The sequence below is a fragment of the Lupinus angustifolius genome, chromosome LG09, assembly GCF_001865875.1.
Source record: "Lupinus angustifolius cultivar Tanjil chromosome LG09, LupAngTanjil_v1.0, whole genome shotgun sequence".
Classification (NCBI taxonomy): domain Eukaryota; kingdom Viridiplantae; phylum Streptophyta; class Magnoliopsida; order Fabales; family Fabaceae; genus Lupinus; species Lupinus angustifolius.
In genome coordinates this window covers 10,041,702-10,067,316 of record NC_032017.1, presented here as the reverse complement: position 1 = coordinate 10,067,316, position 25,615 = coordinate 10,041,702, and the positions used below count along the sequence as shown (strand labels likewise).

Below are 25,615 nucleotides of genomic sequence, written 5' to 3'. Positions count from 1 at the left end.
GATGAAGGGACTGAATCAGAATTATTGCAACTAAATAGTAACCACTACAGGGTTACTTTTATGGGTTATGGTCCCCATTTGTAGAGCAACAGGTTTTCAAGTGTTAAAGTGGAGGAGAATAAGGAAGGATGAGAATAATGTTATCCAGAATGGGATAACACTATCCACTCATCCATAAGGCTCATAAGACATAAGGACAAGCCTCTCCTAATCAACACAACACAACACACTCTCAAGAAACTAAGGATTATCTCATTCCCCTCTAGAGAGAAACTCAGGAAAACCATTCGGCGCTCTATCATCAGGAAGATCATCTCACCCTCATACCTTCGAGATTCCGGAAATGGCTCAACAAGGTATGTTCTTCATCTTCACCATGAACTCATTTGGGTTTTCTTCGGTCTGGACTATGAATGTTCCATTTGGGTGTATATATGGGCATACACATTCGGATTTCATCTATGGATTTCGGATGGAGATATTCTCCAACACTAATTCCAATATGAAGTATGTTTATCTACTCATTCTTATGGTACCTTGAACAAAGGGATGAAGAAGATCAATAGTTCATTTGAAGAGAAAAATAGACTCCTCCAAAGTTGTTATCTCTACTCCTTAAACCTCTATTCCTTCATTGAACACTCAAAATCAAGCTAAAATGCCAAGAAAATGTTAAGCCTATGTGACTTTCTGGTTCTCCAAAATATCAAATAAAAATGAACATCTTTTGCATATAAAGTGGTGGAATTTAGGTATTCTCGCTCAACGAGATGGTTCTTACTAAGCGAAGCTGTCAAGTAAGTCATTCTCAAAGAGTGAGATCTCAGTCTTGTATGATAATTTCTCAATCTCATGTCTCATTTTTGTTGAGCGAAGTCTTCTTGCTTGTTGAGCAAAGATTGGATCGCTAAGAGAGTTTTGCTAAATCTTCTACTTCATTCTCGCTTAGTGAGAGCTAGGTTTGATAAACGAATGCCTCATTGCTAAGTGATGTCTGTCTCGCTGAGCGAATCCTCAGATTTCTAATTTGTCATGATTTTCACATACGTTTTCATCTAAATGACTTGTAATTGAAATATTCATGAGTGAGACTTTGCTAACTACACAAATAACAATTTATACAGAAACATGCATTAAAATTGTGATATTATGAACAATTTGAGTTAAGAAAGTACACCAAATACCAATATAAAATAGGTAAAATTGGGACTTATCAAGATCTCAAGCCAATATAGATTTAGTGTTGGGTAGGTATCGGCTAAGTACCTTAACCATAAAATAAAATAAAAAGTGTTTTTAAATTTGATATTACATGTCTAATGTATTAGAGCATAGTAGACACCTCTATAAAGAAAGGTGTATTACTTAATAACTTTCGAGTAGGTGATATAAATGAATTGAGTAATTAAATGATAGGCTTAGAGTTGTGAAAAAAGAGTTTATGGAGCTAAGGTTTGTCTCATATAACTCGTTTGAAGTTTCAACATTTTTTCCTTTAACAATATTAACAAATATTTAATAATAAAAATTATTTAATATTTTATTTGATAATTAATATTAAAGGTTCAATATTTTCCCTTTGTTTTATGTTTATTAATATTTAATATTAGCCAATATTTTATACTAGATGAAATTATACTCATAAATCTTCATGCTTTACATAAATTGTTTCCTACCATTAACCAAATAAATTTCAAAATAAATTTTTACACAATGTAAGTTATCCAAAATCAAATTAACAACTTTAAAAATAAATGTATATGAGACTCATAGTATCAAACTTATAAAGCTTGCATGGGTGCTCAACCATAAGGTCCCCTTAGAATAAAATATTATTTCGGATAACCACTACATTGTGAAAATCGATCTAAAAATGCATTAATAGATATGACCTTCACCACTAAAAATTATGGCTAATATTGCTTGAAGATTGTAAGTACGACAAATAGAAAGAGCGAGAAGATGACTGAAAATGTGTCAACAGAAAATAGATGAAGGGAAGAAAAAGATGATAAAATACATCTCAACTGATGTAATTTTCAGGAGGTTGATGACTCTACTTATGAAGTCGAGAAAAGAACAACTGAGATCAAACTAGTTATAAAAAATAAGTAGTCGGGTGAAGCTCAAGGGGAGCATACACTCTCAAGTAGAAAGAAGATCCTCTATTCAAAAATCATGTTTTCATGTACCAAACCAATCAAATCCCAGCATATAACATAAAAAAAATTTATTTTATATTCTTATGATTTTTCTTTCTAAATAGATGACAACTTTGTACGCTTGAACCAACTTCTAAAAAAAATAATTAAAATAAAATAATAACTATATTTACTGAATAGTTATAAAACAATTGATAAGAAGATATATTTTGTCTCTACCCTGAGCTTTTGATTCGATTAGTTTGCTTTTATAAACATAGTTAATATTCATATCTTAATATATTGTAGGAAAAAATTGGTATCAAGTTAAAATTGTGTTCTTAAATTGCTACAAATTTCAATATTAAATTACCATTAATGAGCATTAATATATCCTCCTACTAATCCTTATACCCACAAAAAAGTGATACATGTCATTTGTAATTCAATCATTAATAAAATAAAGTATCTTATTGTGACACATGTTATCTTCTTATGGATAGGAGGCTAGTATTAGTAGGAGGATATATTATTTTCCTAACTTATATTATGATATGAGGAAATTCTATATATATGAAACATTTAACCACTAATTTTGTTGTGCAAATATCAGATGTTTGAAATATAATATTATATGAAGTCTCACATTACCTAGCATTATATAGAATACAATGTTATATATTGGACTAAAGTCCCTTGTTATAATATACACCGGATATAAACATCAAATAGAAACACCTCGTAGGCAGGTGGTCTCATGGGTGTGATAGGGTTTGTAATCATTATTCTCGTCGTTCAGCACTCCCGAGGACGTAGGCACAATTGGTCAAACTTCGTTAACAAATTCTCTTGTTTCTTCTCTTTTATTTATTCTATGCACATTATTTAATTGTTTGTGGCCAACGTTACGCAACGATCGCTTCCGCTGCACCAACAATAACATTGACACATGTGCATCTTAAATATAATCTAAAAGCAAGATAGCTTTAAAATAGAGTTATTATGTTCATTCAATCAATCTTTTTCTCATATATTACCTCGTTAAACTTTACATGCAAATAGAAACACAAACTTTAATTTCATCATACTCAAGCCTTAAACTTCTTACATTCATAGAATAAGTTCATCTATTAAGTTTCTGTTAAATTATTTAACAGTGAAATCTAACCCTTCATTTTTTTAATCTACATCATTGATTTATTTATTTAAAATATAATAAAAAGTAATAATAGTGGGGATGATGGTTTTTATTCTTCCATACACATGAAAATTTCAAGCATCTTTTGCTCATATGTTTTCAACATACAATCTCCCTCTCTCCTTTGACTAGGATGAAATTAAAGTTGAAGTTCTTATTTGCAAAATGTGTCAAATTTAAGAGGTTATATACATTTTTTCTTTTAAAGTTGAATAGTTGATGAGCACTGAGAGCTAACAAAATCTTGATCATAACATGTCAAAAAAGCTTCGATGTTATGGACCACAAAAAAATGGATTCCAAATCATTTTCAGTACTAAATGAGAAGATGACATATATTATTTAAAAAGTTTTAATAGCTTAGATTTTAAGTTATTTTTAATTAAAATTTATTTTTAAATTATCAAATGAATCTGGGCCTCATACTCTTCTACAAGACTATCCAGTATGTGAGAGGATCCCAACTCCAAAAAATAATGCCTTAAATCAATTATAAAATTTGTTTTATAATATAATTGAGTAAACCCATGACCCAATTGAGTTAGACTATGTTATATTGGACAATAAGATTTTAGTTTTATTCATACCTAAACTTTGTTGAATTGTTGTTTATTTCCTTTGTGATATCAAGCCTATTCAAGCAAGAAAGAAAGGGACAAGAAAAATGTTCACTTACAATCATACCCTAAAGTAAATATTTCTTTGAACTATTTTTATTTTAGTAGCATTTTTGTCCTAAAAAATAATATCTATTATATATTTTTTCACAATCAAATAAAAACAATAGAAAATAAAATACACATTTCTCTTCACATTCTCATATAAAAAATAGACAATGCAATATTCAACCTAAAAACGCAAATATTCTATTGTCTTGAAAATGAAAAAAAACATATAAACATTGTATATGTTTAGCAATTAGTAAAATCTTATCAACATTTATCGAATAAAATTCACTTTATTTCTCTCTTTCACACATATATTTTCATTCTTCAAATTAAACAGTCTAAGAGTTAAAAACTTAAATCGACCAAAAGTTAGAAAAACCTTAATAATAACTAAAAGCCCAAACTAATAAAAAAATCAGACAAATATAAATCCAAAATGGAAATTAGGTTTGTCTTTTTTTTCTGAAAAAAAAAAACTAAAAAAACATTACCGACCATTCAACAAATAGATGTTTCTAGAAGAAGCACAATGACACAATCTCTATGACTATATCGTTTGGTAGGACCCAAATTGAAAATTTATAAAATAGAAAGGTTATCTAAGAAATTTCAAAATTAAATTTCATAATTGCATTTAAGTCCCTTTCTGATTTTCTATCTTTATATGTAGTAGTAGCAATAGTATAATAGTATCGTTGAGATTGTTCTAGAACCTCACTCTAAAATCGAAACCCTTTCTTCGATTCGTCGTTTTTCTCTTCTTCTCTTCTGAATCGCTACGCCAACGCAAGGTAATGAAAAAACGTTATTGATTCATGTTCTTTCGTTTTTTTCTAGATCTGTGCTTTTTTTGTTCTTAGATTCGTTTTTTCTATGATTTGATTAATTTATGTGTAATGATTGTTAGTTTTTAGTTTGATTTTATATTCATATTTTGTAGTGTTTGGTCTGATTTGATTTTGATTGAACAGATTTCGTTTGATTTGATTTCTAGTGCTGTGTTTTTTTGGATCGTTTGATCCTTTTTATAGTGAGAATTAAGATAATGATTTCGTTTTGTTGAACTTGAAATGTTTATATCATAGTAATTAGTGTTCTTCATGTTGTTAAATTACTGTTTTATTTGATTCTGATTTTTATGTTTATGAAAAATTCTAGCAAGGATGCTTGAGGGAGCGGTTGATTTTGAAAATGTTCTTAAAGATTAGCTAAATGGATGAAACAATAACATTATATCATACTCAGTGTTTTAAATTGTGGTTACATTGTGTTTAGTGCAATTGTGATGTCGTTGATGAGACTCCGAAACTGCAATATTGCAGCGGCAATTGCCGTTTATGAATGCACTTTAAAACACTGATTATACTGTAAACATTTTTAGGTAGAGAATTTAAAGCTTATAAATTAAGTAACTGGTATAATATTTATAAGAGAGATCTATCCTGGACCATGCATTTATTGTGCACCAGGAGCGCCTTATATCTATATGCTTATATGATATTGATTCAAGCCCTCTATTTGCTTTGTGGTGATGGTGCTTTTTGTTTAGTAGTCATGAAGCAGTCCATGTTTTCTGGATGTAAATGTGGTGATTTATTTGTTTTTCAGATTTTTGTTTTGGCTGGCGGATCTAATTTTAATTCACAAAGATGAGCGTGGTCGGATTAGATTTTGGTAATGAAAGCTGCATTGTTGCGGTTGCGAGGCAGAGGGGCATTGATGTTGTTCTCAATGATGAGTCCAAGCGTGAAACCCCTGCTATTGTATGCTTTGGTGACAAGCAACGCTTCATCGGCACTGCTGGGGCTGCTACCACTATGATGAACCCCAAGAATTCCATCTCACAGATTAAGAGGCTAATTGGCAAACAATTTTCTGATCCCGAATTGCAGCGGGATATCAAGTCATTGCCCTTTCATGTTACTGAAGGCCCTGATGGATATCCATTGATTCATGCACGCTACTTGGGTGAAGCTAAAACATTTACCCCAACACAAGTGTTCGGAATGATGTTGTCAAATCTTAAAGAAATCGCCGAGAAAAATCTCAATGCTGCTGTTGTTGATTGTTGCATTGGAATCCCAGTTTATTTTACTGATCTTGAGAGGAGGGCAGTCTTGGATGCTGCCACGATTGCTGGTTTGCGCCCACTTCACCTCATTCACGAAACTACGGCGACTGCCTTGGCCTATGGGATTTACAAGACAGATCTTCATGAAACTGATCAGCTGAATGTTGCCTTTGTGGACATTGGACATGCAAGCATGCAAGTGTGCATTGCTGGATTCAAAAAGGGGCAGCTTAAAATACTAGCTCATTCATATGATCGGTCTTTGGGTGGAAGGGATTTTGACGAGGTTTTGTTCAATTACTTTGCTGCAAAATTTAAGGAGGAGTACAAGATTGATGTTTTCCAGAATGCCAGGGCTTCTCTAAGGCTCAGAGCTGCTTGTGAGAAGCTAAAGAAGGTGCTTAGTGCAAATCCTGAGGCACCTCTGAACATCGAGTGCTTAATGGATGAGAAGGATGTCAGGAGCTTCATCAAACGTGATGACTTTGAGCAACTAAGTCTTCCAATTCTGGAACGTGTGAAGGGACCTTTGGAGAAGGCACTTGCTGAAGCAGGCCTTACGGTTGAAGATGTACACATGGTTGAGATTGTTGGTTCAGGTTCTCGTGTACCAGCTATAAATAAAATATTGACAGAGTTTTTCAAAAAGGACCCTAGGCGGACAATGAATGCTAGTGAATGCGTTGCCAGGGGTTGCGCCTTGCAGTGTGCAATTCTTAGTCCAACATTTAGAGTACGAGAATTTCAGGTAAAGTTTTGTCTTCCATTGCACTGTTTTCTACTGCAGCTCAGAGAGCCTCATATATTACACTTTTGTAAGCTTGTTTGGTTATTATCCCCAGTACTTATTCTGTACTAAACTGCTAAAGTCTTTAGGAAAACACACTTAAGCATTTGTTATGCTATTTTAATTACTTATTCTGGTATATGCCTTAGCTGATCCCACCTGGTGAGATTAAGGCTTGGTTGTTGAATTCTTGTATTTGCCTCTGTATAGGCCTTTTGGAATTTGGCTTCAGTTTATTTTGTGCTTTTTTAATTGCTATGTCTGAGAAGTGAATTGGTCATACACTATGATTTGTACATGGTATGATGTTGCTATTTTATTTAATAATGTGTAGGTCAACGAAAGCCTACCTTTCTCTATTTCTCTTTCATGGAAAGGTTCTGGTCCGGATGCACAAAATAGTGGATCAGATAATCAGCTGAGTACAGTTGTTTTCCCCAAAGGCAATCCCATACCAAGTATCAAGGCACTGACATTCTACAGGTCAGGAACATTTTCTGTTGATGTACAATATGGTGATGCGAGTGGGCTGCAAGCTTCTAAGATTAGCACATATACTGTGAGTGGGTTTCCAAGTGTCCTCTTTCTTTATTACATTCTTTCCTCTTGGCAGTCCTTTTGCTGATTCTCATGTGTATGCAGATTGGTCCTTTCCAAAGCACAAAAAGTGAAAGGGCAAAGGTTAAGGTTAAAGTTCGATTGAATCTGCATGGAATCGTATCTGTGGACTTGGCAACTGTAAGTATCATTATATTTTGGTGATTTTTTTTCCTGCCAGACCTTCTCTGATAAGCTTATGGTAATAAACCAGAGAGCATTTATTCCTGTTATGTAACAGCTTTTCCTTGTTTTGTTTAGATGTTGGAAGAGGAAGAAGTCGAGGTGCCAGTTTCCAAAGAATCAGCTGCAGAAAATACCAAGATGGACACTGATGGAGCTCCTACAAATGCTGCTGTGCCTCCAACCTTCAATGACAGTGATGTTAACATGCAAGATGCAAAGGCCAGTGATGATACCCCCGGGGTGGAAAATGGTACCTTTGACAGTGGAGATAAGCCTGTGCAAACGGATTCTGATACCAAGGTTGGCACTGTTAAAAGGAATATTTGATCATATGCATGAAATATTTGTTTTTAATTCTTTATAACATTGTTGAACTTTTTGACGTTAATTGGTTTTGTTATTTTGTTTTGAGCTAGTTATTGTTTTATCTAGCTTTCTGTCTGATTGGTGCTTTTGGCAATGCAAATCATGCTGTGTATTTATATGGGTGTTCACATATAGGAGGTTCTAGATAGCAGTTTTGAATTTATTTTTTGGGGGTAGGGAGCTAGGTTAAGATCTTGAATGTATTATCACCACATAGTTTTTAGAAAGGAAGAGGATAGTACCTGTTCAAGTTGTGTTCAAACAAACTGGAAAACATTTTCCGGAAGAACTTTGCAAATATGACCTTGATTGTTAAGTTTTATTTTGTTATTTCTGTGTGTTCGTGCCAAACTGTGATGGTTTAAACTTAAATGGTTTCGTTCTTCACTCTATACATGATTTTAACACTCCGATGGATATACTGTAATGCACAATCTGATACCCATATATGCAAATTTTGTACTTTGATTTTTTGAACTTTGTGCTTCAACTAGTTCTGTTGTACAGTATGGCTAATTGATTTTTGTAATTTGGCTGACTGGGCTTCTGATGTTGTAGGTTCAGGCTCCCAAGAAAAAGGTTAAGAAAACAAACATTCCAGTAGCAGAGTTAGTTTATGGAGCAATGATACCTGTGGATGTTCAGAAAGCTGTTGAGAAGGAGTTTGAAATGGCTTTGCAAGATCGGGTGATGGAAGAAACCAAGGACAAGAAAAATGCAGTTGAGGCTTATGTTTATGACATGAGAAACAAGGTGAGGATTATCTATGTCCTTCTCTTACCCAAGGTCAAACCATCAAATGCAAATGTTTATCATTTGATGATCGCTGAAACTAATTTTTCTGCTATCATTCCAGCTTAATGACAAATATGAAGAGTTTGTGACTGCTCCAGAGAAGGAAGGTTTTATTGCCAAACTTCAGGAGGTGGAAGACTGGCTATATGAGGATGGCGAAGATGAAACTAAAGGTGTATATGTTGCCAAACTTGAAGAACTAAAAAAGGTAAGAAGTTTTGGGGGTAAAAGAATAAAGAATTCTTGCTTTCACTCTCAAACTTTAAAATTGTACAAAGAGAAAGGGATGGGTGAATCTCTGTTGCTATTACCCTTTTCTTTTTTTGTGTGCACAACCATAAGTGGTTTTGAGATACTTCCATGCTAGTTTTATGCTTGTAATTTTAATGGAGATTTATGTGGTTGCAGCAAGGTGATCCAGTTGAAGAGCGTTATAAAGAATATACGGAGAGGGGTACAGTGATTGATCAGTTCATCTATTGTATTAATAGTTACAGAGAAGCTGCATTGTCAACTGATCCCAAATTTGATCATATTGACATCAACGAGAAACAGAAGGTATCACAGATCTATTTTCTTGCCTTTGTTTCTTAATTAGTTATCGGATCATGTTTGGATTAGCTTGTTTTGTATTCAAAATCAAAACAGAAAGCTCAGAGAGATTTTTTTTTATAACAAAAAACAACTATTTGTCCAAAATAAGTGGTTACTAACATGCTTTAATCGGAAATTGTTTTTTCCTTTTATGTTCATAGGTCTTAACTGAATGTGTTGAAGCTGAAAACTGGCTTAGGGAGAAGAAGCAGCAGCAGGACTCACTTCCAAAATATGCCAACCCTGTACTCTTGTCTGCCGATATAAGAAAGAAAGCTGAGGCTGTTGATAGGTATTTTTCAATTTCTTTCTGTGTGTAGGTGGTTTCAGCTTATTTAGCTATTGATAGTCCTTTGTTGTGGTCTACATGTGTTTATATAAACCTGTTAAAAAGGTTGTTGCTTAGTGACCATGAGGTCATATAGGTTCAAATCCCGGAAACAACCTTTCCAAGGCTGTGTACATTTACCCTCCCCATACCCCACTAAGTGGGAGCCTCGTGCACTGAGCTGCTCTTTTTTTATGTCGGATTCTTATCATTGTATATCATATTTTTTTAGTTAATTGTTCATTATGTTTTCTGTTTGACATAATATCGACTTCTTAACAGGTTCTCTAAGCCGATTATGACGAAACCAAAGCCGGCCAAGCCAGTTACTCCACCAACACCAGCAACCCCACCACCTCAGGGTGGTGATGCTAATGGGAATGCTGGTGCCGCTAGTAGTGACGTCCCACCAGAATCTACTGAACCAATGGAGACTGATAAGCCAGAGAATGCTGGGTCAGTATAATTTTTGTTGTTGTTTTGCTCTCAAATTCTCATGCCAAGATCTGTAGTCACTACTAACTTCTAAGCTGGCTTGGCTACTGAGAATCTTGGATCTTTGGTATAGAGCCATGAGCCATATCATTTGAGTAAGTTTTTATTAATATATTTTGACAGTTGCATAAATTTTTAATGTTGTGGTCTTTGGAATCCGGATTTATTTTTTCCAGAAAAAAAGGTTTTGAAGAGAGAATAATTGTGTGTGGAACCCTTTGGGAATAGGCCAAATTCTCTAAGGCTCAGAGCTGCTTGTGAGAAGCTAAAGAAGGTGCTTAGTGCAAATCCTGAGGCACCTCTGAACATCGAGTGCTTAATGGATGAGAAGGATGTCAGGAGCTTCATCAAACGTGATGACTTTGAGCAACTAAGTCTTCCAATTCTGGAACGTGTGAAGGGACCTTTGGAGAAGGCACTTGCTGAAGCAGGCCTTACGGTTGAAGATGTACACATGGTTGAGATTGTTGGTTCAGGTTCTCGTGTACCAGCTATAAATAAAATATTGACAGAGTTTTTCAAAAAGGACCCTAGGCGGACAATGAATGCTAGTGAATGCGTTGCCAGGGGTTGCGCCTTGCAGTGTGCAATTCTTAGTCCAACATTTAGAGTACGAGAATTTCAGGTAAAGTTTTGTCTTCCATTGCACTGTTTTCTACTGCAGCTCAGAGAGCCTCATATATTACACTTTTGTAAGCTTGTTTGGTTATTATCCCCAGTACTTATTCTGTACTAAACTGCTAAAGTCTTTAGGAAAACACACTTAAGCATTTGTTATGCTATTTTAATTACTTATTCTGGTATATGCCTTAGCTGATCCCACCTGGTGAGATTAAGGCTTGGTTGTTGAATTCTTGTATTTGCCTCTGTATAGGCCTTTTGGAATTTGGCTTCAGTTTATTTTGTGCTTTTTTAATTGCTATGTCTGAGAAGTGAATTGGTCATACACTATGATTTGTACATGGTATGATGTTGCTATTTTATTTAATAATGTGTAGGTCAACGAAAGCCTACCTTTCTCTATTTCTCTTTCATGGAAAGGTTCTGGTCCGGATGCACAAAATAGTGGATCAGATAATCAGCTGAGTACAGTTGTTTTCCCCAAAGGCAATCCCATACCAAGTATCAAGGCACTGACATTCTACAGGTCAGGAACATTTTCTGTTGATGTACAATATGGTGATGCGAGTGGGCTGCAAGCTTCTAAGATTAGCACATATACTGTGAGTGGGTTTCCAAGTGTCCTCTTTCTTTATTACATTCTTTCCTCTTGGCAGTCCTTTTGCTGATTCTCATGTGTATGCAGATTGGTCCTTTCCAAAGCACAAAAAGTGAAAGGGCAAAGGTTAAGGTTAAAGTTCGATTGAATCTGCATGGAATCGTATCTGTGGACTTGGCAACTGTAAGTATCATTATATTTTGGTGATTTTTTTTCCTGCCAGACCTTCTCTGATAAGCTTATGGTAATAAACCAGAGAGCATTTATTCCTGTTATGTAACAGCTTTTCCTTGTTTTGTTTAGATGTTGGAAGAGGAAGAAGTCGAGGTGCCAGTTTCCAAAGAATCAGCTGCAGAAAATACCAAGATGGACACTGATGGAGCTCCTACAAATGCTGCTGTGCCTCCAACCTTCAATGACAGTGATGTTAACATGCAAGATGCAAAGGCCAGTGATGATACCCCCGGGGTGGAAAATGGTACCTTTGACAGTGGAGATAAGCCTGTGCAAACGGATTCTGATACCAAGGTTGGCACTGTTAAAAGGAATATTTGATCATATGCATGAAATATTTGTTTTTAATTCTTTATAACATTGTTGAACTTTTTGACGTTAATTGGTTTTGTTATTTTGTTTTGAGCTAGTTATTGTTTTATCTAGCTTTCTGTCTGATTGGTGCTTTTGGCAATGCAAATCATGCTGTGTATTTATATGGGTGTTCACATATAGGAGGTTCTAGATAGCAGTTTTGAATTTATTTTTTGGGGGTAGGGAGCTAGGTTAAGATCTTGAATGTATTATCACCACATAGTTTTTAGAAAGGAAGAGGATAGTACCTGTTCAAGTTGTGTTCAAACAAACTGGAAAACATTTTCCGGAAGAACTTTGCAAATATGACCTTGATTGTTAAGTTTTATTTTGTTATTTCTGTGTGTTCGTGCCAAACTGTGATGGTTTAAACTTAAATGGTTTCGTTCTTCACTCTATACATGATTTTAACACTCCGATGGATATACTGTAATGCACAATCTGATACCCATATATGCAAATTTTGTACTTTGATTTTTTGAACTTTGTGCTTCAACTAGTTCTGTTGTACAGTATGGCTAATTGATTTTTGTAATTTGGCTGACTGGGCTTCTGATGTTGTAGGTTCAGGCTCCCAAGAAAAAGGTTAAGAAAACAAACATTCCAGTAGCAGAGTTAGTTTATGGAGCAATGATACCTGTGGATGTTCAGAAAGCTGTTGAGAAGGAGTTTGAAATGGCTTTGCAAGATCGGGTGATGGAAGAAACCAAGGACAAGAAAAATGCAGTTGAGGCTTATGTTTATGACATGAGAAACAAGGTGAGGATTATCTATGTCCTTCTCTTACCCAAGGTCAAACCATCAAATGCAAATGTTTATCATTTGATGATCGCTGAAACTAATTTTTCTGCTATCATTCCAGCTTAATGACAAATATGAAGAGTTTGTGACTGCTCCAGAGAAGGAAGGTTTTATTGCCAAACTTCAGGAGGTGGAAGACTGGCTATATGAGGATGGCGAAGATGAAACTAAAGGTGTATATGTTGCCAAACTTGAAGAACTAAAAAAGGTAAGAAGTTTTGGGGGTAAAAGAATAAAGAATTCTTGCTTTCACTCTCAAACTTTAAAATTGTACAAAGAGAAAGGGATGGGTGAATCTCTGTTGCTATTACCCTTTTCTTTTTTTGTGTGCACAACCATAAGTGGTTTTGAGATACTTCCATGCTAGTTTTATGCTTGTAATTTTAATGGAGATTTATGTGGTTGCAGCAAGGTGATCCAGTTGAAGAGCGTTATAAAGAATATACGGAGAGGGGTACAGTGATTGATCAGTTCATCTATTGTATTAATAGTTACAGAGAAGCTGCATTGTCAACTGATCCCAAATTTGATCATATTGACATCAACGAGAAACAGAAGGTATCACAGATCTATTTTCTTGCCTTTGTTTCTTAATTAGTTATCGGATCATGTTTGGATTAGCTTGTTTTGTATTCAAAATCAAAACAGAAAGCTCAGAGAGATTTTTTTTTATAACAAAAAACAACTATTTGTCCAAAATAAGTGGTTACTAACATGCTTTAATCGGAAATTGTTTTTTCCTTTTATGTTCATAGGTCTTAACTGAATGTGTTGAAGCTGAAAACTGGCTTAGGGAGAAGAAGCAGCAGCAGGACTCACTTCCAAAATATGCCAACCCTGTACTCTTGTCTGCCGATATAAGAAAGAAAGCTGAGGCTGTTGATAGGTATTTTTCAATTTCTTTCTGTGTGTAGGTGGTTTCAGCTTATTTAGCTATTGATAGTCCTTTGTTGTGGTCTACATGTGTTTATATAAACCTGTTAAAAAGGTTGTTGCTTAGTGACCATGAGGTCATATAGGTTCAAATCCCGGAAACAACCTTTCCAAGGCTGTGTACATTTACCCTCCCCATACCCCACTAAGTGGGAGCCTCGTGCACTGAGCTGCTCTTTTTTTATGTCGGATTCTTATCATTGTATATCATATTTTTTTAGTTAATTGTTCATTATGTTTTCTGTTTGACATAATATCGACTTCTTAACAGGTTCTCTAAGCCGATTATGACGAAACCAAAGCCGGCCAAGCCAGTTACTCCACCAACACCAGCAACCCCACCACCTCAGGGTGGTGATGCTAATGGGAATGCTGGTGCCGCTAGTAGTGACGTCCCACCAGAATCTACTGAACCAATGGAGACTGATAAGCCAGAGAATGCTGGGTCAGTATAATTTTTGTTGTTGTTTTGCTCTCAAATTCTCATGCCAAGATCTGTAGTCACTACTAACTTCTAAGCTGGCTTGGCTACTGAGAATCTTGGATCTTTGGTATAGAGCCATGAGCCATATCATTTGAGTAAGTTTTTATTAATATATTTTGACAGTTGCATAAATTTTTAATGTTGTGGTCTTTGGAATCCGGATTTATTTTTTCCAGAAAAAAAGGTTTTGAAGAGAGAATAATTGTGTGTGGAACCCTTTGGGAATAGGCCAAATTTAAGTTCACCAGGCTTATAGTTATAGATTATTTGTGTACGATTTCTACAAGTTGAATTATAATGTTTGTTTCCCATTCAATGCTTCCTTTCACTTCATATGGCTAATTATCATGTTTTTTTTCCCCTTGTTTTCTTCTTGTATTTTCATCTGTTAATCCACTAGAATTTATCCCCTTTTAATAGAGTTCGGGAAGAGTCAGAATCTAATTAGTATGGAAAGTTATTTATACGTAGAAATAATCAATAAAATCGTGATAATATATTAAAATTTTAATTCTAATTAAAGTTTTAATCATAAATGGTAGTACTAAAAAAACATAAATATATTTGACTTATTTATTGTATGTTTCCTAACATAAGTTTTTCAAATGGGTAAAGCTTAGTAGCTGATGTGTTTTTTGTTTGAAATATATCAAATTTCATAGTATTTTTTTATTGGGTTTTGTTATTACCAACCCACCCTTGTTTAAAAAACCAAAGAAGAATATGTTGTAGTGAATTGATGCTTTTATAGGACCGAATACTTTTTTATTTAGTTTTTAAGTGAAACATATTCTGTTTTTTTTAACAAGAACCCTTTATTTTATGTTTTGGTGAAAACGTTGCAAGTATTTTATTTAATATGTATTTTCGGGGTATTGGGTTGTGAGAAAAACTTGTGTGAAGACTTAATATTCTCAATAAAATCTTGATGACATAAGAATAAATAATTATTCTGGATAATATGTTTTAACACAAGTTTTTTCTCAACCTAAGGGAGATTGGCAAATGAATGGAATGAAATATGTATTAGGTATTTTTTTCAATGTGTCTTTCATGGGAGATAATTGTTTAAAATAATTTATGTTTTTCATACGCAAGACAAAATCGAATTTTTTTTTCTTTTGGAGAAATGGCCATTTCAAATATATTCTATATTATTATTCAAACAATATATTAAAGTTGTGTTCTACTTTACTTGCCATTATTTCATACTACCTAATTTTGTTTCATTGTATCTACCAACAAATAGACAAAGATAATCTGAGTTGGAAAAGTGGTTTGGTCGGTAGTCATAAATTGACACAGGGAAAAAAGTGAAATTTTAAATTGGCACTTGAATATATTAGTATTATTAGGGATACGCTTTTCTAAAAAAATGTCATTTTATCAAGTTCTTTGAAGTGTAATAGACATGTGCATGTATTCAATTATTCATAGTGGTTATGATTGTTCTCATTTCTTACAAGTACAATATATCTATTATCTAATTATTTCAGTCAAAAATGGTTAAAAAGAGTTACACTGATCAATTTTTACTTCAATTTTATATGATATCAACTAGTTTTTCTTTAAAATTACTAATCTTTGAAGATTAAACACATAATTATTATATTTGCTTATATTTCTACATCATGTTTACTACTAGTGGGTAAAATAATCTAAAAAGAATGACTTGCCGTGCTTACTCGTACTTATATATGTGGGTAATGAGTATTTGTGATATTGGTTGAGTTTTCAATTTTAGTTATATATGAATGTGATATTTATATAATGTTAGTGTAAAATTTATACATAATTATTACATCATTTCTATTTATTTAAGCTATTTTTTGAAGAGTCAATGATGATTAAATATGAATGTTATAATGATGCAATAATAATGAAGAAAACTCATATATTGTTAGTGCAACTTTCTCATTATATATTTTGTAATCATCATTATATAAAATAATTACTACATAAATAACAATATATATATATATATATATATATAATAAATTTATTACTATAATCAAAAAATCATTGAAAAAAATTATAAACTAAAATAAAGTAGATAATATATAATATTAAAATGAGAGACATGTTTACATCTTAGTTAAGTGATACTAATTATATTCAATTAGAGTAATTTATTTTCTTAAATTCAATAGACCATAGGTGAGTGAAATAAGTGGAGAGAGAAATAGAGAAAATTTATATGATTTTTAAGTTTTATCTATTTGGTCCGTTGGATTTAAGAAAATAAATTATTAATATTGAGTGTAATTTAACTTAAGTGTAAAAGATTTATACTTATATTTAAGATAATATATATAAAAATTATTCTGCTATCTTTTTCATTCAAACTCTAAGCCTTCAATTGGTGGTAGAAAAATGAAGAAGAAATAAGTTGAGAGGAGAGAAATTGTGAAGAAAATATGATTTTTCTCATTTGGTTGAGAAGAGAGAAAGGATGAAGAGAGTAAAAATAAGTGAGACTTCCTGCACATAAAATTCTTTCTACCCAAATATGGAGAGAAAGTGAGGGGAGAAAGAGTTTAACACATGAAATTATAATTTTGGTTTTATACACTCTCATTTATTAATAATTTTCATTTTTTTTGTTTCAGGGTGTTTTTGTATTTTCAAATATAATATTTTTCTTTCCTCTTATCTTGTACTCAACCAAACAAGGGAGATAAAAAAAATATATCTTTCTCTTGTCTTTCTTTTTCAATTCATTCCTACAAAATAATATAAAAATGTACTATTTTTCGCATATCTTTTATCTCTTTCACTCTCTTTATAATCTTTATCACACATTTCTCTCTTCCCACTTTCTTCTCTCAACCAAATAAATGTTAGTTTAAGTTGCACCTAAACGCATCTTTCGTTAATGTCTTCTCTGATCATATCTACGTTTTTCATCATTTATATTTAATCATCATTAACAATTTAAACAAAAAAATTATCCAAATAAATAATGAGCAATTAGTGAGCAATACCTTAATTATGTATAAATTGTTAGAGTGACAGCAGATATATATTACTTTCTTAAATAAATGACATCAACACATTAACCTACCATCTATTCCATTTTTTACTATTTAATGCAAAGTAACTTTAAATCATATTAGTTTATTATGACAATTAATTATATCAGTTGTTCTTACTCGTTAAATCGGGTGATTTTAGTTTGTGTTTATACTTGTCGATTTTCTTAAAATAAAAAAAAAGTAACAAAATTATTTTGTGCCAAAAAGATAATGTGAAATCTAGGACATAGCACCACCATTTTAATTTGTCCACTTAAAACGAAATTTACTACTAAGATAGACATTTTGTTTAATCAACTTATATAAATAAATCATTAAAGCATTGGTCTAATAATCTAAGACTCTGCTAGATTTCCAAGGTGACCAAAAGGTGAAGAAATTGATTCTTGTGAGCAACATTTGTTAAAATAATACACTTCGAAAGGGATTAGTTCATTAACTAAAAGGTAATGGATCTCTTAATAGTACCAAAAAACTGATATAATTAAAAACTATGTAATAATTTTTAAGATTAATAATAATATATATTTAATTTGATCAGTATAATCTAATTAGTGAATCATCCTATCAAATACTACCAATATCTTAATCAAATGGTAGGGAGATATAAATAACATATTCATTGTGGAAGAAAAAAAGTCTAATTCCCAATCTATCACAACTCTTTGTACCATAATGTGTGACACTCAATATATCAATAATTATAATTGGTTGAAAAATGTACTTAAATTAAAGTTTTAAAATTAATCATTTTTCGACCAATCACAAGCAGTAACATATGGAGTAATACATTATTTTGGGACAATAGATGTTTACTCCTATTTTACTAAGTGTAAATTCCAATCGAATCTTGTGAATTGTGATTTGTGAACGTGGCCACATATTTTTAACCAATCTAAGTCAATATTACATAAAACCATTTATCCTATGATATGGTATCTCATTGGCTCTACCTTTTTGGATAAAGCTATCCCGTTCAATCTTACTTGTCCAATTTTTATTGGCAAAATATAAAGAAAAGTGCATTATAAATGAAATCATATCTAGTATTGGATCCTTTGAATAGGAGGGAAATATATTTTTTATAAAATTTAATTTATTTAATTTAAAAATAATAATAAAATTGAACTTTTACATTTTTGTGTTCTATATGTTAGAATTTGCAATGTATACTTAAGAGAATCTCATCCCTATATCATATATACACACATGGACCTACTTCTAAAAATGGGCAAGAAAAATGGTGTATTAGTATATCACATTTTATCACAATTTTCATGGAAACAAATGATAAAAACATCAATAGTTTCAAGCATGAAAAGGAGAGATAAATAAATACAAAGTTGCCACATTTTATTTATGCAATTATAATAAATACAATATAACTTCAAATGCAATCTCAATTTAACCATTATTGTTAATTGTCTGGTAATTTAAAACAAAAATGTATTATTTGAATACTAAATCATGAAAACATTCTTATTTCTTAGAAGGGTAAAATCATATATATTTATCCTCCACAAAGCCTTGATAATTCATTTTCATGCTCGTGAACCATTATAACTATATATATATATAAATAAATAAATAAAGTTTAGCTATCTTGTACATACCTGTATTTTGGGAGAAAATTTAAATACCTACTGAGTTAAAAAAATTAGAATTGTGCTATGAATAAAAAAAATTGATTGATTCTTCATACACATTTTTTCTGTTAAGTTTTGTTAATTATATCATCAACTCATTACTTGTGTATGTGAATCTTTTGGGAAAAAATTACCTTTAATTTTTAGAACATTAAAACAAAATTTGAAAAGTGATCAAATTACTAATATTTTAAGCATTGAGACCCAATTATAAACTATTTTAAATCAGAACTTATTTAGATTCCCACAAATAAAAATAACAGAAAGTTAACCTGTAAAATATGAGTTCCATGTGATAAACTCACTTTTTTTTTTACTTTTTACATTAATAAATGTTGTTACATGTTTTATGAGGAGTAAAAAAAAATCTTTTACAATAATGTTACATCTTTCTCTCTAGTCCTTATCATAAGTTACATTCTAAAAATATCATTTAACATTTTTTCTTCATTTGCATATATTAAAAGTTTTAATTACATCTATTGTTTGTCATTGTTATTGAAACTATTAATTAATCAGTAATATTTGTTAAACGTAAGATTGTAATATTATAATATTTAACAAATAACTAATTTATTAATATATGCAATTTAGTTAGAAATGATTTATAATAGTAATTACAAACAAAAGGTTATTGTAGTAGTGTTAGAAAAAGTGTTTTCTCCTTGTCATAATATTATCATGTTATTCATGTGGGTAGAAATGTAGAATATAAAAAATCAGAAAAACATATATATATATATATATATATATATATTTATTTATTGATAGTGTAAAAACAATTTATACTGTTACTATATTATCTAATATTAATTTCCAATTATTATTAACTCTTTAATAAAAATAATATAAATAAATGATATATGATATACTAATCTCATAAAAAAAATTATATTATCCATATATTTTAAACTCTATAAACAATAATGCTATAAACATTATATCATAACTGTACACGAGTATTCTTGTTTTCCACTCCTACAACATTATAACTTTGTTTAACACCTTCTATCTTAAAACGTGTTATTTCATGTATTAATTATTGTGATTTGTTGAAAAATATATATTTAAATTAAAAATTTAATAATTAAGTATTTATCAATAAATTACAAATATACAGTGATACAAATTGTGGGAGACAAAATATGATACAGTTAAAGCTACAACTTACAAAGCCAAAGTGAAAGTTAGATAAAGTTGTAAGTGCCATAATTTCATAAGTATCACCCAAACATCATGGTTTATGTGGCTGGTAGCTCTTGTTTCTTGCATTCTCCATCATATCCATTACCTTGTTCTTCTTCTTCTTCTTCTTTTCCACCATTATATAATCCTCACACTAAGTTCAGAACTTCATTATCCATAGCATCATCTTCCATTCACAAACAACAAAAACAAGACACAAATAATGATGTTGGTCTCACTTTCTGTAACAAGAGGAGTATTCTTTTGATGGGTATTTCTGTTATTCCATTTTTGAGTTTCAAGGCCAAAGCAGTTGAAGATTTGAGTACAAGTAAGTGTAGTTCATGATTTTCTTATGTTTTTGGTGTTTTCATATTTTTGTGTAACTTTCTTTTATAGCAACAAAAAAGTTCACTTTTTTTGTTTATCTGTATTGTATTTGTATGAATGTTGAAAGTGTAATGCTTTAAGGGCATTGATGTTTTCATATTTTTTTATTTGGTATTATCAAGGGTGGGTAAATAACTAATCCATTTCGGGGTATGTGACTGCCATTTCCAACAAATGTCATTCACATGAATCAAATATTTGACATTTTAGTCTTTGTGTAGATCTAATAGAGTTTTACACTACTAGATTATAAATCCTTTCGATGTGGCTTTTCCTAACAAGTATCGTTTCCAGAAATCGAATCCACATTTTGGTCTTTCTGGACTTTAGTGGAATCTTACACTATCCATCTTGATATCATTGTTCTTATTCTTATGAATTTATCTTGTCTATGGATCTTTCATTTCTTACCTTATCATTGGATTGGCACTGAGTTTGGAAAGTTTTCAGTTTTTGTTTAGTGCTTTCAATTCAATACTAGAAGTAAATTTAGGAGCCAAAGCCAAAGAAAGAAATTTTTTGGAGATAACAAAATAATTCGAACATGGAAGTATAAGAGATATAACTTATACTAGGTTCGAAACCAACAGTTGAACTTGATCAATCGCCCTTTGTTGTTCAAATCGAATGGTTTTGTTTTTATAATTTTCGAATTGTTCCAAAGTTGTATAAATTGAATTAATTTTCGCTGCAGACCGTTTGTCAAACTCACCGCTCGTTGAAGAAGTTCTTGTACAAATAATATAAAGCGTGATGAATTACATACTCATACTAGTATGACATTCCTAGTAACTAAGTTTTAGATACACTATAACTCCTTATTGGTGGTTGAAGATAGCATAAAATGAAACCAGCAGAATCTGTCTTTGTTAATGTGCTGATAAAAATTTCGAAATACTTGTATGTTTCCTTACCAATGCAGAAGTGGTTTTCAACTTATGCATATGTTTGTCCTCTAATTTTAACATTATAAGTTGTGTCAAATTTACATTACATTCCTTGAGGATGCAATAACTTGATTTGTTACTTTATTTGTTCTTAATGCTTGTTGTTTGGGTCATATTAAAAGGTAGGTTTGTTGCTTTAAAAATGAATGGCTGATTTATTCATTATTTGTCTATAATAACATGAGAGCTACAAACATATGAGCGGCCCAGCGCACGAGACTCCCACTTAGTGGGATCTGGGGAGGGAAGATATACGCAGCCTTACCCCTGCTAGCCGAGAGGCTGTTTCTAGGATTTGAATCCGTAACTACATGGTCACTAAGCAACAACTTTACCATTGCGTCAAACTCACCCTCTTTTTTTAAAGAGGTGCAATACGGGGAGTTCCCAGGAGATAACCCATCTTAGTACTACTATCGTCCAAGCAAGCATGCTTAACTGCAACTGATGGGATCAATGCATTAGTGCTGATATGATCGCACTACATACATATGTCAAAAAAAAGTTTTCGTATTTTCCATTATAATCACTATTATGTGTTAGCATGCTTAATTTTGTCCTTGCAACCGGTGCAAAAAAGGGTATGGTGAATGTTGTTGTATGCATAATTTAGTCCTTATGTCTTGGTTTTTTCTCATTTACTTCTCTTAAGTGTGGGTTTTGGACTAAGATTTGTTACTTTTCTTTAATTGTCTTATAAAGCATTGTAGCTTTCTATTAGTTTTTTTGTTTAATGTAGTAACTTGCATAGATAATCTTTCTCCTTTCAGAAGAAAGAGAGATGAAAGACACACCCTCCAATCCCTTTCTTTCTCTCCTGAATGTAATTGGAACGTTTTCTATTGGTACGCTCGGTGCTTTCTACGCGTTGGCTCGGAAAGAAAACACCACAGCTCTCGCAACAATAAAAACAGTAAGCTTCTATACACCCTCTCTAGTTTTTAACTGATAAGAAGTGTATTGGTTCTTGAGGAATGTTTTTTGTGAAAAACTTGTTTAAAAAGAAAGGAAATCAAGATGATCCTTCCCTTTTATGATTGGTCTCTTTCCGTCTAATTTGATTTTTCGGAAAAAATGTTCATTTTTTTAAGGTTAATGTGTCAAGTTTTAAGCCATTTATTTACTGATCAATGTGCATAGGTGAGCAGCAAATTGAAGGAAAAGGAAGAGCTGGTCGTTTCCTTGAAGAGGAACTATGAATCCGAGTTACTGAAAGAACACGAAGAACGAACCAAGCAACTCGGAAAAGCAAAAGAAGAGCAGCTAGCTTTGGTAAGCAAACTAAATTCTGCAAACAACACCATCGCTAGCTTGGAACGAGAGGTAAAAAGTGGGGCACAATTGATCGAGGAGCTGAATCTTCAAATTCGCACTCTTGAATCTAAGCTTTCAAAGACTGATGCAGACAAGAAGGATCTTGAAAAGCAATTGAAAGAAAAGGTGGATTCTATCGAGGTTTTACAGGAGAAAATTAATCAGCTGAATATAGACCTCAAGGACAAAGAAGATTTACATCGGAAGCTTAGTTCGTCGATTGAAGAAAAGGAGTTAGAGTTGAGGAATTTGATTTCTACCTACAACCAAACTAAGGAGGACTCATCCAATGCTCAATTGCAGATTCAACGGTTGAAAGAAGAACTACTGAAAAGCCGAGAGGAGCTAGAAGCAAAAGATTACTCGGTGAATGAACTAAGTTCACGAATAAGTTCCTTAGCTCTTGAGAATGATGATTCCAAGAGGAAGTATGATGCCGTTGAGAAGGAATACAATGACCTAAGGTTCACCTCCGAAAAGAAGGCTGCTTCGGATGCTAACCTTCTAAGAGAAAAACAAGATGAAATTTCTCTGCTCAAAGATCAACTCGAACACGCTCTAAGTGAAGCAAGAAGAAACGAGGTCACCATTGCTGATTTAACTCAAGAAAGAGAAAATTTAAAAGTGTCTCTGGAGAATGAATCTAAGAAAGTCGATAATTTGAAGGATGAGCTCCAAATCACTCAGGATAGTCTTGTAAAATCAAGAAATGAGGCTGCTGTATTGGAAAAAGAACTAAAAGACTCAAACAAATTGCAGAAAGAACTCGAGTTTGAGGTTTCTAAGCTTTCATCTGAGCTCAGTGAAGTTCGAGAGTCTCTACAAAAGAGCCTTGATGATGCGAAACGTGAGACGGAAGTGCTAACTAGTGAGCTTACGACAACCAAGGAACAACTGAAGAAAACACAGGAAGAGCTTGAAAATGTGTCTAATGAACTGAAAGTGACTATTGAAAACCGCGATAGCCTACAACGAGAAGTAAATGAAATATACAAAAAGGCTGAGGCTGCAGCTGAGGATTTGAAAGAAGAGAAAAGGTTAGTTGCTTCTTTGAACAAAGACCTACACGTTTTGGAGAACGAATTCTCAAAAGACAAAGAGGCCCAAAAGTCTCTCGAAAAGCACCAGGAGGAGGCTACTAAATCATTAGATGAAATGAACCGAAATGCAGCAATCCAATCTACTCAACTAGAGAATGCTATTTCTCTTATTTCTAGCCTCAAAAATGAGAAAGAGGCGCTAAACAAATCTCTTCTAGATCAAACAAATGCATCGAAAGAAGCACAAGAAAGCATTGAGCATGCTCAAAACCTCATAAAGAAACTTGGGGATGAAAAAGAGAGTTTAGAGAATAGAGGAAACCAACTTGTGGAGGAATTGAGTGTCGCAAAGGGCGAGATATTGCGGTTGACGAGTCAGATAAATTCTTCAAAAGTTGATATTGATAACATACAAGTACAAAAAGATGAAGTTGAAAGTGAACGCAAGGTTACGGCTACTTCGAACGAGAAACTGCAGAAAGACGAAGTTGAAAGCAAGGTTCCAAAAAATAAAGATGCTGTGAACAATGTACAGCAAGTGCCAAAAGATGAAGGTAGAAGCAAGGTTTCAAAGAATAAAGTTGCTTCTGTTAATAATGTAGAAGTGCATAAAGATGAAGTTGAAAATGAAAACAAGGTTGCAACTAGTTTGAAAAAAGATGGTGAAAGAAAGGTCAGTGCAAATGTGCAGAAAACTAGTAGAAGAAGAAAAGCTAAATGATTTAGAGGACTTTAACAGCTTTAAATATTAGTATTTTTTTTTATCTTTGTATTGAGGAGAATGATATTCTGTAATGTCCTTTTTTTGAAGGCAATTGAGTTGATTTTGGAGTTTATATTATGTTATGGATTCAAACAGTTTGTATATGGGAATAGGAATGATTGAGAATGATGTTCTTGTCCTTGGGTAAAGATGTATCCTACTCATAGTTTGTTCGAGGATAGGTACCAGTTATTTTGTCTGTGTGGTTTGTTACTTTTTACATTAATTTTATAAGATATTTTTTGTAACGAATCGGATATATGATAAGTGGTATAATGAATTTGATACATGATGTGTAAGCTAAATAAGAGAATCATATAAATATAATTTTACTATTATGAAATGTTGGAATAACCATTTTTGGAAGAACTTTACTCAATTATCACCGCAACCAATATAAACATTTACTTAGTTGACATATTATGGCATCTTTCGGACTTTATTTATCAAAGTCTTTCAGCTAATCATTCATTTATATCTTGGATGGAATGCTAGATTGCATAATGGTAGACTCTTTCTACCTGTTTATGGTGGATTTGGGGGTAGCGTAATAATAATATATTTGGTATTAATTCTTGGGGAGCATATATTTTGTCTTACGAAATGCACTATTTCATGTGTTATTATTCGTAATTTGTCACAAAAATACTTAATTATTAAAATTTTAATTGAAGTATATTTTTTCAATCAATCATAATAAGTGATATAGTTTTTGGGATAAAAGATGTGTTCTCATCCTTAAGATACAACCTTGGAAGAAATGTCCACCATGATTTTAGATATTGGCGTTCTACTTATACTTTTTCTCATGAAGTTTTGTTGTCCAACCTCTAATGGTGTAGTTTGCCAACACGCAAAGTAAAATTTAATATGGACAAGAGTTATGGGATATATGTTCATATTATAGGAGTGAAGGCGTTATCTAGAATTACGATGAGCAATGACTTTCACGTCTCTTTGGTATTTTAGGACTGTGTCATTTATCATAACAGAACTACTAGCTATAGAACATAGTATCTAGTTTGCTTGGAATTAGGGTCATTG

The 25,615-nt window shown here is 32.4% G+C and overlaps 2 protein-coding genes across 7 annotated transcripts; both read left to right on the top strand.

Moving 5' to 3' along the window:
* Positions 4,665 to 14,593, top strand: LOC109356496 (heat shock 70 kDa protein 15-like). Of its 5 annotated transcripts, none has more exons than XM_019599815.1 (11): positions 4,665 to 4,798; positions 5,616 to 6,444; positions 10,470 to 10,851; positions 11,225 to 11,449; positions 11,533 to 11,628; positions 11,749 to 11,973; positions 12,604 to 12,792; positions 12,896 to 13,042; positions 13,243 to 13,392; positions 13,590 to 13,720; positions 14,039 to 14,593. In XM_019599815.1, the coding sequence occupies exons 2-11, from the start codon at positions 5,657 to 5,659 to the stop codon at positions 14,220 to 14,222; spliced, it is 2,517 nt and encodes an 838-aa protein (XP_019455360.1). In that variant the 5' UTR covers positions 4,665 to 4,798; positions 5,616 to 5,656; the 3' UTR covers positions 14,223 to 14,593. The 5 variants fall into 5 exon arrangements, with proteins under 5 accessions (XP_019455360.1, XP_019455357.1, XP_019455358.1 ...); XM_019599812.1 differs by having other exon boundaries at positions 12,598 to 12,792; XM_019599813.1 differs by having other exon boundaries at positions 5,616 to 6,475; positions 10,501 to 10,851; positions 12,598 to 12,792.
* On the top strand, positions 20,114 to 24,715 carry LOC109356497 (MAR-binding filament-like protein 1-1). Of its 2 annotated transcripts, none has more exons than XM_019599818.1 (4): positions 20,114 to 20,448; positions 22,225 to 22,367; positions 22,595 to 24,257; positions 24,414 to 24,715. In XM_019599818.1, the coding sequence occupies exons 1-4, from the start codon at positions 20,169 to 20,171 to the stop codon at positions 24,527 to 24,529; spliced, it is 2,202 nt and encodes a 733-aa protein (XP_019455363.1). In that variant the 5' UTR covers positions 20,114 to 20,168; the 3' UTR covers positions 24,530 to 24,715. The 2 variants fall into 2 exon arrangements, with proteins under 2 accessions (XP_019455363.1, XP_019455361.1); XM_019599816.1 differs by having other exon boundaries at positions 24,348 to 24,715.